A 14,348-nucleotide genomic window follows, 5' to 3' on the forward strand; every position below is an offset into this window, starting at 1 on the left:
ACTTGGGAAAACGGAAACAAAGTTTCGTGAAATGGAGGGAACATTTTATGAAGTAGAAAGAACGTAGCTCATTCCGGAAACGATTGACTGACGGATAAGTTGGTTATTACTAAATCCGAAAAAGATATGCGAAATACATCACAAACAAACATTTTGCCAACGCTGGCTAGTGACGGTCTCCAGAAATTGGCAACTGCCGGTGTGAAAAAGAAATAGTGGAATTGGTAATCCCCATTAGCAACGATTGGTGCGAAAATCGGTTGCTATCCAAAATAGCAACGGCCAGCGTTGTGAAAATAGCAACTCAAATGGCAACTCACCGGTGCGCTTGCTCTAACATGTGTACCGGAAACAAAACCAAGTAGGGTAAGGAACGACTTAAGCAGTGGCGCCTATTTTAATCAGTCAAAGAAAACAGGCCTCAAAATCCTGAATTTTTATCAATATCGACGATTCCAATGATGGAAACGAAAACTTTGATTGTCTAGCTGTCTTACGAATATAAGAAATACCGTTAATCACAAAGAAATCTGTGAACAAACATCATTCTAAACAAATCGACCTATATTGCAGTCATTCAGGAACCTCTTCGGGTGCTGAAAAAAACGCCTGCAAAACAGATGTAAACTACTTAAAATAGGTTTGGGGTGATTGGAATAGTGTCCCTCGATTGGTAATTTTAATTGATTATTGTTAAAGTTTGCTAACATAGTTTTACAAGTTCTGACAGAGAAAAACATAGAGAACAGATTGATATACTTCTGTTTGAATTTCACCCAACACATTTCGAGTATTTAGTCTCAATACACAGGCGGTTTCTAAAGCTGCTTAGAATATGTTCCCTACCCTAGTTTGTTTGAAGAGTAAACAAGCATACATTCAGAGGTTATTTTTTAAGTATAAAGTTGTACAGTTTCATCGTTGAAACTTCACTTAACTAAAACAACGTTTTGTGATTAGTTTCCACACTCAAACAAGGGCGATGTTGATGTGCCAAGCAAGGAACTTAATAAAAAAACATGGTTTCCTGATGATGTGAAATCAAGATGAATTTGTGCATTTAATGAGTGATAAAAAAGGGATTTATTACAGTAACCTAAGTCCAAAAAATTGAATCATGTAAATTGCTCGGTCATACTTCCACTTGGCAGAATAATCATAGTGCAAAGGTTATGCAGAAAGTTGTATTGTGGAAATTGCTGTTATGAACTATGAGCTGCTGAAAGGGGTTGAAATAGGCTGTAGGGAAATAATGATGCTATACTATTAATGATGAAAAAATGACACTGAAAATAAACAGCGATAGCGAAAAGAGTTCCGTCGAAAAATCGAAAGATGAGTAAGCGTGAGCATCAGACCAAATCCACCAAAACGTTACAGTTACACTTCGGTCGCCTTTCGTCTGCTGCAGCCTGTTGCTGAAGGTGCACAGTTAGCCCGACCCAGCGTCACGCTACTCGAAACTCTACTAGATGCGATGAAGGACGCGTCGTCTAAATAAGGGACCATCCATTAATGATGTCACGCGTTTAGGGGGGGAGGGGGTTTCGATTATTGTGACATTTTGTGACATATGGAGGAGGAGGGGTTAGCTTGAGAGTGACATCCCATTCCAACTCAAAAAAAAAAAAATAGATAAAAAAGTCACATACCTAACTACAGAGTTCAACTCAGAAATATTTATAATATTTTGCATCATTCATTTTCCGATCCAGTTCTACGATCCCTTTTTTGCTTAAGATAAAATAAATGACAATTTTTTTCTCGGTAAAAACGCATAATGTTGGTTAATTCTGTTTTACCTTGCATGTTCGTTTATGAATGACAGCGCAATTTCATTAATGTTTAGTGTCTCTCAATCCAATCAATACAAAAATTGTGACAAAACGTAAATAAGAATGCTTGACTATTGTAACATGTGGAGAAGATTTGGATTGCGAAATGATTGAAGAAGAGGAACTAAATATTTCGAAAATCAGCAATGATGCTGCGGTTACTGTATCGGCTTTCTATGTCGTCGATATGCGACTCCATCAGCAGCATCCTTGGACTAAGAACTAAACGCCTTTTCTAGTTCTCTTCTATAATCTTCTTTTACTTTTACTTTCAGTTTTTCTTTAAGTAAAATCGTTCGCAATTTATGCTATCGACTGAGGGATTTTATCAGGGGGTGTTTTTCGGCTTCGCAGTCTTTCAGCAATAAAACGAAATAATAACGCTCTTTCACCAACGTTTCGGTGTATATTGCACCTTCATCAGGGAATCCTGAATTTAGAAGACAAGACAATATAAAATTACAAATTTACACAACAAATGAAATCACAAAACTCTTACAGAACATAAATCGTTTTTGTCATACAAGCTCCGGCATCAGCATTCCTGTCCTATTTACTAGCTACTATTGTGACACTTTTTCTTTTTCGCTCCATTTTGAATCGAATTTGAGTTAGCGGTTGAAAGAGTAGTGCAGAAAGTTTGTGGCAGAGTTTATTTGTTAAGTTTAAATTAGAGCGGGTTTGAATGTAAGATTAATGTTTTTTGTGCTACAGTTTTTGAATGTTTACATGTTATATTATAGATTGACACAATAGTAGCTAGTAAATAGGACAGGAATGCTGATGCCGAAGCTTGTATGACAAAAACGATTTATGTTCTGTAAGAGTTTTGTGATTTCATTTGTTGTGTAAATTTGTAATTTTATATTGTCTTGTCTTCTAAATTCAGGATTCCCTGATGAAGGTGCAATATACACCGAAACGTTGGTGAAAGAGCGTTATTAATTCGTTTTATTGCTGAAAGACTGCGAAGCCGAAAAGCACCCCCTGGTAAAATCGTTCTTATTAAGAAAAAAATGCATTCCTAACAAATTTCTCGATTTTTATCAATTATTACCACCGAAGAGTGGGGGGGGGGTTTATAAAAAACTAACGTAATTAAGGGGGGGGGGGGGTCAAGGAAGTTGTGACAGCTTGTAACAAGGGGGAGGGGGGAGTATTTTTTTTCCAAATTTTGCGTGACATCATTAATGGATCGTCCCTAACGTACGTTCAGGTGACTCTCTATCGTCCAAAGGGCGCATCTAATGTTGTTTGCCGGAGATCCACAAAAAATCAGCTATCCGCCACGGTGATCTATGTGATGTAATGTGATCTAAGAACCATATTTTATTTTATGTGATCTAAGAACCATATTTTATATTCCGGGGGATGCCATCCGAAGTCGCAGTGCTTGTGCATAGTTTTACGATATACTACACCTACAAACAAAAAAATACCAACTTACTCTATAGTTAGGCGGCAATTATTTGGGAGAAAGAAAACTATGTATTGTTGTCGTTTGCAAGTCAGTGGAACCCCCACCGATTACCAACTTGGAAACAAAAGAGGCCTTTGGAGTCCACCCCGGAACGTGCTGACCAGACATTGGGGTCTAAGTCGTGGTTCTAAAGATGCCATCGGAAATCCAGGAGGCGGCCACAATTTGTAAACGATAACACAAAACCTTGAGAGATGATATGTACTAGTTTTCAGCTCAACTTTGTTTTTTGTTTTCACTGTTGTGTTGTATTCTAGAAATAAATTCTAGAAAGGAAAGATCAGACACAGTTCGCCGAAGTGGAACAACGGCCAAGGTTGGTTCGTAGGCTTCCGGGAATTACGACAACGGCCAACAGTGAATCGACGTCCGACCGTACACGACAGAACTAACTGTTCAATGGGACCGAGAGCTTCAACGGAGAAAGACACCTGGGTATACACGATTGAACGTCCATGTGCCAGACTGAGTTGTATCGGAATCCAGAGTCTGGTGAGTCTGGTGGTGAAACCCTAGTTTGCTGTAAGGCCGTGAGTTGACCGTGCAACGGTCGAGGTATGTAACCTATTTCCTCCTCCTGCATATCATCAACGGACCCCAACGCGTTATCGTTACCGCAACGTGAATTGTAAACTCGGAATAAATAGTAAAATGAATCTTATTTTCTAAAATTTCAAAAAAAACAATCGCTTTTTCCGCCAGAGTCTTTTGTTGACCCGCTTCGTTTGATCGATATTGGTTCTCATCGCATAGTATAGAGTACCCCCCCCCCCCTCACGTATGGGTGAGCTCGCTGGGCAGTGTGAGGAAACTCATACTTACAGTTGCCAACGCACACCATACAATCTAGAGTAATTCGGATGTCAACACATGAGGTGAGTACATACTTAAATACCTTACATCTAATTAGGGTAATGTATGCAGTGTAGGGTCGAACTAACTTTCACAAATGCTATTAGACAAGAGGTCTTAGATCTCACCTAATGTAGCGCCTCAATGGCGAGAGAGAAGGTCTCTCAGTGGTGAACCCAGCTTATCAGATCATAGACATATCAGTTTTGATATCCAGGCTACTCCTCTTAGCGGAGAGGACTCCAGGAATCCTAAGAAAGCCAACTGAAACGCTTTTGAGAAACATTTGGTCAACTAGAGAACAACCTGCAATAAAAATATTATGAGGATACCCAGACTCTGGCTGGAGCAACGCCACTACGTAAAGCGATGTCCAAAGGTCATATAAATGGTTTTTGGCAATTGAAAAAGTTGTCTGCCAGTCACTACCAAAAAACGCCGGGGGGACTTATTAACATCATCTCTTCTGGCTCGAAAGTGACCTCCTGATCGAACGTTGACGAGCTACAGAATTTCGGACCCAGACACACAACGCCACGTAATACTAGGTAGTACTAACTCTTCGACTGTTCACGGAGACTTTATTCAACTAGGCACTAAAGTCTTTTAATTAAGCATTTGAAGTTACCTGGGACGGAAGGTATTCTACCAATCTTCTTGTAAAAATCAAACCCATAAGTCCTATGTCAACTCTTTTTAAGTTGATGGAAAAATACGGATAACTACATCCGCAACGAGTTTTTGAAGGTCTCCCCCTGCATAAACATCAATATGTATATCAACAGGGTAATCTATTGAAGCCAATCTACATTGCATAGTGACGAAGATCGAGAAATCACGAAAATATAAAGAGACAGGGGTCCGCACTTTTTCAATAACATGTCCTTTGCATTACAGGGCTCTACAAAATAAAGGAGTCCATAATACAACAATGTGTTGGAACCAAGCAATACTTTGAAGCAGGAAAATCATAGCTGCATTGGGAGATAGATCCGTCACAGTAGAGGCAATCAAATGGTGTCCTCAGAGAGAAATTCTCTCTTTCTCTCCTACTAAGGTTACTGGCCATCGCAGCTTGGCTACTAAGACATAGGTAACGCTTCTACGTAACGAAACTGGTTTTATCAAAGTTTCTTGGCGCTATCTTGGCTGTCTTTTTCTGTTCACAACATTCATTTGACACGGCACGATGCAAAAAAATGTTTAACGGCACCATTTAAATCTACTGTCTAAATTTTAAAGGTATCTTGAAAACTAAAAGCAATTTTTTATCCTGGCTGCCGACTACGAACTAAATTTAATTCAAGAATTAAAACCAACATGTTTTTTTCCAATTGCTGTTTTGTCGTTTACTGGGTGTCTAGATGTTCCACTGAGCCAGGAAATCATGGAAGGCTTGTATTCCTCGGGCCCTGTCGGATTCGTGCGAACTCTGGTTGCTGGTTTAAAATCCGAGGTCTAAGTGTGTTCTTGTCGTTTTGTTGAATGTAGGCGGAAGGAAATGAGACTAGAGTGGGCATGGATGGATTCTAGGAAAATGTATATAATGAACATGTGGGATGGGTCAAGTCTCACCAAGACATCACGAACAGGAACAGCCAGCTGCCTACCTCTGGCCTGAAGGGAAGCTATTAATTTAGACCTGGCGTCACGGTGTACAGGGCATGACCAAACAATATGCTCTATGTCGTGATAACATTCACCACAGACACATATACCACTTTTTAAGAGCTTAATACGACGGAGATGCGCGTCAAATCTGTAGTTGTGGGACATAAGCCGAGACATCACGCAAATGAAATCTCGACTTACATCCAACCCCTTGAACCACGGGTTCGTCGATACATTGAGTATAATGGAATGTAACCACCTTCCCAGTTTCCCACTGGTTAAAGAATTTTCCCAAGTAACAAAAGTGGTTTTATCAAGGTTTTATAGCGCTGTTTTGGGTGTATTGAACGCTATAAAACTTTGATAAAACCAATATTATTACTAGGGTTGCCAACTGATAATCGTATTAAAAGCAATTGGTCTGTCATAAATTACACCGTTTGTTGCGCCCACCTTAGCCAAAGAGTCCGCTTTCTCACTGCCCGGTATCGAGCAGTGAGAAGGCACTCACACTATCTGAGAAGATTTATCGGATAAAGCACTCAAATGTGTCCATGTTTTCCCCCAGGAAATACGGAGAGAGCTTAACATCTTTCATCGATCGGAGAGCCTCAATGGAACTGAGACTCAGAGATGCCAGAACTATTTCGTGAAAATCCGTAGCTTCTACGGATTTTTTTGGATTTCTACGGATTTCCCCTGTTTTCTTCTTCTTTTCTACGGATTTCCCATATATTTGTAAATCCGTAGAAGTGAACAAATCTGTAGATCTACGGATAAATTCGTAGATCTGGCAAGCCTGCTGAGACTGTCCGTAAAGATGAAATAATGGTCCGTGGCCATTTTTTCAATAATCCCAAGGGTATACTGAATTGCAGCTAATTCTGCGACGTACACAGAAGCAGGATTATCGAGCTTCTAGGAGACGGTTATATTATTATTGAAGATACCGAAGCCAGTGGACCCATCGGGAAATGATCCGTCACATATTATCGCAGTTGATGTTTCGATGTTTATTGGAGAAATTATTTTAGCTGTATTAAGCGCAATAAAACTTTGATTAAACCAATATTGTTACTAGGGCAGTCCTTATTGTTCGTAAAAAAAAGTTCAGAGATGCCAGATGTTTTTGAAAAAATCTCTGTGACTGCTCCAAAAGCGTAATAAATTATTTGAAACATGCTCTCGCACAGACAAGAGAAGTTTCTGGTCAAGATAACTGTAAAATTCTTTTTATTTCTTTGTAGAACAGGATTCTTACGGCATTCTTTAGAAACGCGTTATTCGGTTCTCTGTGGCAAAGCTATTCGAAACTCGTAAATAGTATGGATTAAATAGGCAATGATACCTACTTTAAAAAAAAGTGAGAATCATTTGTTGACTGTGAGAATAGCAAATTTGCTTCTCCTATTATTTTAACTAATTGTGAGATATATACTTGACAGTATTTTTTATGAAATTTCACGAACATCACTTGTCTTTCGTGGTGACACTTTATCGTACTGTGTGATTTGGTCGAAAACATGCATTCATACTCTCTGAACATTTCGGTATTCATAATTTTCCGGAAATTTAAACTAGTAGATTATTGAGTGAGTCTTAATAAGGATGTGCTGTTCTTGTTTAACACGATAGCTTTAAACTTGTTCAATGCCATAACCTCAACTTTCCTATTTGTACCACTAGTTATACTATTTTTGCTTAGTCAGTTCCGAATATTAATTCATAATGTTCATCAATTAGCAGCTTTGAAAAAAAAATACAATATTTGAGTAAATAGAACACTCATATTGGACGACGTATTTCACCCAGCACTTGCGTTTAATTTTCCCGAAATTATTTGAAAGATTTCGACGCTGCATCGACGAGGAACTAACTTTTCCAGTGCAACATAATAACACTTACTTTTGTAGGACATTCTGCTCGAATCGCTCGATACTGACGACAGCTAAATCACAGAATTGACAGTTCTTTCGACGGCACTGTAAACGAAACTCCCGCACTTTCGCCAAAAATTCAACAGTATTATCACACCATCACCGATTCTCGCAGTTCTAGTCTAGTAGAATTCCTTTAAACATATTCAGGGCTTCATCACTGCACAAGATGTAAGTGAAAACAACTAATTACCCTCAAGTGCGATACCAAACTACGGCAGAATTGTGCCCAGAGTAGAACGTCCGTGTCGCGCAAACTTTCTTCTACCGTGAGCTTGACGACTACGACGACGCCACGATTACGATAGCGGCAGGGCACTCACACGAGAGCTTTTCGCCTTCAACGGTAGCAATGTCATTGCCATGTTTAGTGTTAGGGTTTTTCTCCGACGCTTCTGTATAGTTATTATTGGGGAAGACAACAAAAATATCGCGACAAGTTGCTAGCCGCAAGCTTGCACATGACTTCACCCGTCCATACCGAGCACCGAGTGGCCAGCGCGACAATGTCCGGCTCGGATTGCTGTGACAGGTGCTCGCGGATTGTTGAAAACAATACTCGCCGTCCAGCACGTTCCACCGGGGCAAGCCGCAAGCGGCGATGCACTGCAACGTTGTTGCATATTTGCCCTATCAGAGCGAAAACTTTTTTTCAAAACAATCCGTGACTTTATGGCAATACACAGTTACTGGAATATTTTTCTGTGCCGAACGGTTAGGTGCTATCATTCTGTGCTTATTTTTAAACTGCTGGCTATTGTAACTAATCGACTAACAAGGTAACACCAGCGCAACGAAATTATTCATTTAAAGAGCATTTTAACGTCAAAATGGTTGTTTGAAACTAAAATGATGATCTTGCCTCCAAGTAAATCTGAAGAGCCACATCCAAACTAAGATGTTACTTTAGAGTGAAACAACAATCTGTGGGAATGTTATCAATCTTTTAGAAACATATTCGATATTTGTTTTCCCATCCTGTCTAAGGAGTGATCGTTTAATCAACCCCTTTCATATGCGAAACTGCAGAACTCTTTCATGCGGGCGTCTTGATGCTGTCTCCGGATTGTTCTCGTGTAATTCTGGTCTGTTAACGTTCAAGGGTTACTTGCTATAATCAATCAATCAATCACTTCCGATCGGAAGTTGTCGATAAACAGTTGCAATGTTTTCGCTACTGTAACCTACCAACAGATTCTGAAACGCGAGGGCTAGCAGAAAGAAAATAGAGAGCTCAATTTGTACATAGTTGAGAAAGAAAAAAATCTCGCATGTTCTGAGAAGATCGTGCGCATGAATAAATTTTTAGGCTGGGCTGAGCATCGGCAATAACCCCAATTGGATGTTCCCGTCGGCAGTTTTTGGTCAGCTCTGCGCACGTGAGTGTAACAATGAAGATTTGATCAACTTCTTTTCCGTTTATCAATCGGGCCGGAAAGAATAAAGCATTTCAGGGTCCCGCCGGAGCCAGAAAACGTGATTTTTTCGCTAGAATCAGCTAGATTGACATGATAAGTAGGCGAGTTTGTGAAGATGTGAAGAATCGAGACCACAAAAGAACGTCGTTGGCTAACACAGGATATGATTCTCGGATTGAGATTGAGATTTCTTTTTACTACATTGATTTTGGAATTTTCTCGCAGTTTTTAATGAAAATAATATTTTCTCGAAAGTGTTAAAAACATTAAAACATAAAATAAAAGAATGGACATCTTACATTTAAGTGAAACCTTTTCAAAATTTATAACAAAATTAATGGTTTTCAACACCAAATTTCCACGGAATCAAAAAAAAGGAAAGGAATAAAAAACACTCTAAGTAAACTTAGTAAAATCTGTTTAATATTTAGTAAAATAAACCATTTTTCTCGACGTGCTCATGTTACTCACAGCACACCACTTAAATCACTATTAGAGTTTAAACCTTATGGGAAACCTAAAGAAGCCTAACTGGAATCCACTCGATGGATCGGTTGACTGATTTAATTTGATAATGTGAATTCATCTCTCGTTCTAAATCAAATATTAACGATATACGAAATAAAATAAAATGAACTAAGATGGAAATAGGAACGAATACCCTAGTTTCATAGTATTCCAGAACGTGTCAGCTCCATGAAGTAAAATTCGCTGTAGAGCTGCGGCAACACACACGAGCTAGGAACAGCTACTATTGTAATGGACAAAATGCGCGTGATTGGGTGGTGGCCAAACGACAACAGAATGGCAGAGGCCGTTTCTTTAATGTTGGCATCATTAGACCTCACGCAGGAAGTAACGATGACGATGAGGATGCCTTTTACGCGCAGCTGGAGCGTGAATACAATAGCTGCCCAAAACATGACGACAAAACGTTATCGGAGATCTCAACGCTCAGGTTGGCCAGGATGAGGAATTAAGACAGGTTATTATTGCAAAGTTCAATGCTCACCGGCTTACGAACGAAAAGGGCCTTCGACGCATAGACTTCGCCACCAAGGAACACACAAAACATGTTAGAAAATAAGTTACAATGAAAGTAGTCATATGAGGATAGTACAAGCGCATTGCGAAAACAAACTCCTTTTTGCTGGTTTTGGAGATGTTTTCAATGACATGAGTTCAACAATAACAATATCCTTACTACGTCTTTCTGTAAAACATTGCACCATCCAATAACAACACTACGTACCTGTAAAAGGATTTTCCTTAAAACAAAGATTGCAGTATTTAGTAGCCAATGTCAAATTACTTTATCAAATTAATATTTGAGTTATTCGAACGATTTCTATGTTTAAACAAAACGCTTGCAGTTTGACCAATATTACTTCAACTTTTGTTATCGTATATCTATCAACGTTTTCTAGTTCGTTAGATTTTATGTCTAGATAACGTTAAAACTATGCGAGAACAATTTTATTATTCAAACGAAAAAACAGCTCATTTTTAAGGTGAAATATCATTTTTATCATCAATTTATAATCAATTAAAACTGCCACTGATAAAAACGATTGTCAATCTAGTTGCACTGCGCATAACAACACATTTGCGCATGCACTGTTTAGCAGTTGTCATACCAACAGATTTGCGCATTGCCGTAGGTTAGTATGCGAGAAGTATTTTGCCACTTCATTCTATCAAGTTGACTTGCTTTCATGCAGTTATGCCATACTTCCTATAGTATCGGTACTTGTTCTATAACAGCCTTCAATTTTTGCGCTTTTCTGGTGATAGAGGTGTTACTTGGGGTAGTACCTGCTTCCAGCATAGCTACCCATATCGGTACACGTGAAGATCACCACAACCGATTGAAACACAAGTCGATCACGTTTTGATAGACGGAAGGCACTTCTCGGATATTATTGACGTCAGACCAACAACATTTGCTACCGTCGCTCGCCACGGTATAATCTAGAGCGACTTAAACTACCCGAAGTCACTACTGAGTATGCGCAAAGGGTTGCCGGATGATGAAGAGCTCACCGAAGCCCCTCTAGAGGACTACTGGAGAACGCAGTCATTAAGAACGCAGCGGGAGGTGCTGTTGGATTCTTCGGAGGAATCGATGTGGCGGCTGGTTCGATGAGGAGCATTAAACAATTCTAGATGAGAAGAACGCAGCGTGGGCATTGATGGTGCAACAAAGGACCCGTCATAGCGTGAGGTGATACGAACAGAAACGAAAACAGCGGCGCTTTTGGTCCCATCTTTTGCGGGACCAAAAGCGCCGCCTGGAAGAGCTGGAGTAGGAATGTAGTTGTAAAGAAACACGTAGATTCTACAAGAAACTAAACGCATCCCGCGCAGGATTTGTGCCGCGAGCTGAATTGTTAGGTTGGGTTGTCTTCCTATCTGCATCAGCTGATAGTCAAGATCTAGAATACATAACAGCTACCGGAGAAGTGGAAGGAGAGATTAATATGCCCAATATACAAAAAGAGCGACAAGTTGCAATGTCAGAACTACCGAGCGATCACCATTGTTAACGCAGTCTACAAAGTGCTCTCCAAGATCATCTTTCGCCGTCTCTTGACGCTAGCACGAAGGTTTGTGGGAAGTTATCAAGCCGGTTTTCTAGATGGGCGATCGACAACGGAACAAATCCAAGTCCCCACGCACCACCTCATCGATTTTAGGGCCGCTTACGACACTATCGACCGTGTAGAAAAAAAAATATGGATGAAAATGGCTTCCCTGTGAAACTAACAAGACTGACACTCAAAGGAGTTCGACAAGGCGACGGCCTTTCCTGCCTCCTGTTCAACATTGCACTTGATGGTGTTATAGACCGTGCGGTCTTTAACATGTGAGGTACGATATTTAATAAGTCCAGCCAGTTCATCTGCACCGCTGGCTACATGGACTTTGTCGGAAGGACGTTCAGGGCGGTTGCTGAACAGTAAACCAAGCTGAAACGTCGAAGACTAAGTATCTGCTAGCAGGGGGAACCGAGTGCGATAGTGCTCGCATAGGCAGTAACTAGCTTAGTAATCGACTGAGACGCTCATAAGACCGGTAGTCCTCTACGGGCACGGGACATGGATAATGCTTGAGGAGGACTTACAAGGATTGGCCGTTTTTGAACGACGTGTGCTTAGGTCCTTTTTCAGCCGAGTATGGAGGCGAAGAATGAATCACGTGCTGGCGCTACTCTACGGCGAGCCCAGTATCCAGAAAGTCACTGAAGCTAGAAGGGTAGAACGGGCGGGACATGTGTAAAAATGCAGGTGTTCGTCTTAAATCCGGCCTGTACGAAACGTAGAGGCGCGCAACGAGCTGGTGGTTGGACCAAGTGGAGCAAGGTCTCGGAAATATACACTGTAAAAAATCGACACGTTACTGCCAAGTGGATTCCACTTTCTTCTGTGCTAATAGATGAAACATTTCATATCTAAACGGAACACACATGCGTTTCAGTTTACAGCACAAAATCAAGTGTCTTACACTTCGGTTTGCCATGTCATGTATACCAAAATCAATCATTTTACATTCAAATTTCAATACACACGTCAAATGCCAAAACACGTTAAAATACCGCGGATTCCAATAAAAATCAACATGGGTCGACATAATTGAATGATTAGGATTGGTAGAATACCTTCCGTCCCTGGTAACTTCAAATGCTTAATTAAAAGACTTTAGTGCCTAGTTGAATAAAGTCTCCGTGAACAGTCGAAGAGTCGAAGGTTCGTTATTGACATTCATATGTAAAAAGCATTTGGGATTAGCGTGCGATTATTTTCAGTGTAGGATGCTCAAAAAACTGAAGATAAGCTGCCATGGACCGAGTGCGCAGGCATAATATGAAATCCTGAAGAATGTTTCACCAGGGAAGTATGTAAGTACTATTGAAGTAAGTGACACGTTTATCATTTATATCCGTACTTGTGTGTGAGGTTTTATCGTTTCTTTTCATATTTACTGCTCTTTTACAACGAGTCTTTTTCCATCCTACCAATATCGCCAAATCACAATTCTCTGGAGAGAGATATCACCTGACGTTTCTCTCTGGCCAGGGCTTTTTTCTAAGAGGGACTTTTTATAGCCCTACTATAGAAGACGAGGCGAGCGGCGAGTTACTCGTCTGACCAATTTTGGTATTGCAGATGGCGAGTCGGCTGGATTTTGGACGAGTAGCTCGTCTGTCACTCAGGTGTCACAAGCCAAAATTCACTAGCGTTACCTAATACAACATTTTGCCTCGCCAGTGACTGGGAGTGAGGCGAGCTGCTCACCTTCGTCAGGAGGAAGGAGCCTTATCGAAACCTCGTTCCTCGCACCAATATCGCCAATTACAATTCCCTGTAGAGAATTAATATTCCTCTAGTCTATTTTACTGAATGAAAGACTTGTTTTGTCAAGAGGTAGGACTCTTATCGAAACCTAGTTCTTTCTGCCCCTTGACAAGTAGGTTTAATAATTTTCCTACAATTACATTAACTTAACTGCGAAAGCTAATAACATTCAATAATATAAAAAAGCGTATAAAAATATATAATACTGTTGAAATGTCACCATTTGTGGCAGAACACACAATATTAATTCTGAATAGATATTAGTACATAAATAAATCATTACAAACATTCCCCCCCCTATTAAAAAAACCTAAATTAATCCACCTAGCGGTCATACCCAGCCTTTCTCATTCAAGCTTTTATTTGTAAAAATAGATTTACATGAACAATAAATGTATATTTACTCTTTAGGTACTAAAATATTGATGTTGTAATCTAAACATATAAAAATGCAGTCCGGTCTGTCTGTCTGATCCATATAGGCTCGAAAACTACCGAACCGATCGACGTGAAAATTTATATGTAGGGGTTTTTGGTGCCGATGAAGGTTCCTATGATAGTTTGAGACCCCTCCCTCTTTTGAAAGGGAGGGGTCTATTACAAAAGAAACATTAATTTCTACACAACTCAAGAACAAACCAAGCAAATGAAACCGAATTTGGCATGTGGATGTTTTAAGGGGTAGCAAATATGACCATAATGGTTCGACACCCCTCCCTTTTCTGGAAGGGAGGGGTTCCATACAAATGAAACACAAATTTCTGCACATCTCGAGAACTAATCAACTAAATGGAACCAAATTTGGCAGGTGAATGTTTTTAGTGGTAACAAATATGTTCCATAATCGACCTCAGGCAACA

At 40.0% G+C, this 14,348-nt stretch overlaps 1 protein-coding gene across 3 annotated transcripts in view; it reads right to left on the reverse strand.

The window, feature by feature from the left end:
* Positions 1-14,348, reverse strand: part of LOC129716949 (protein single-minded) — a 74,495-nt gene that overhangs the window by 36,508 nt on the left and 23,639 nt on the right. The window contains exon 1 of one of the 3 annotated variants that reach the window (XM_055666799.1): positions 7,684-7,927. The exons of the other annotated variants lie outside the window; for them this stretch is intronic. Within the exon in view, the coding sequence (XP_055522774.1) occupies positions 7,684-7,696 (13 nt within the window). The 5' untranslated portion in view covers positions 7,697-7,927. Of the gene's footprint in view, positions 1-7,683; positions 7,928-14,348 lie in introns of those variants that run through there. 3 annotated transcript variants of the gene reach the window in all.

Source organism: Wyeomyia smithii, chromosome 1 (genome assembly GCF_029784165.1).
Source record: "Wyeomyia smithii strain HCP4-BCI-WySm-NY-G18 chromosome 1, ASM2978416v1, whole genome shotgun sequence".
NCBI lineage: Eukaryota > Metazoa > Arthropoda > Insecta > Diptera > Culicidae > Wyeomyia > Wyeomyia smithii.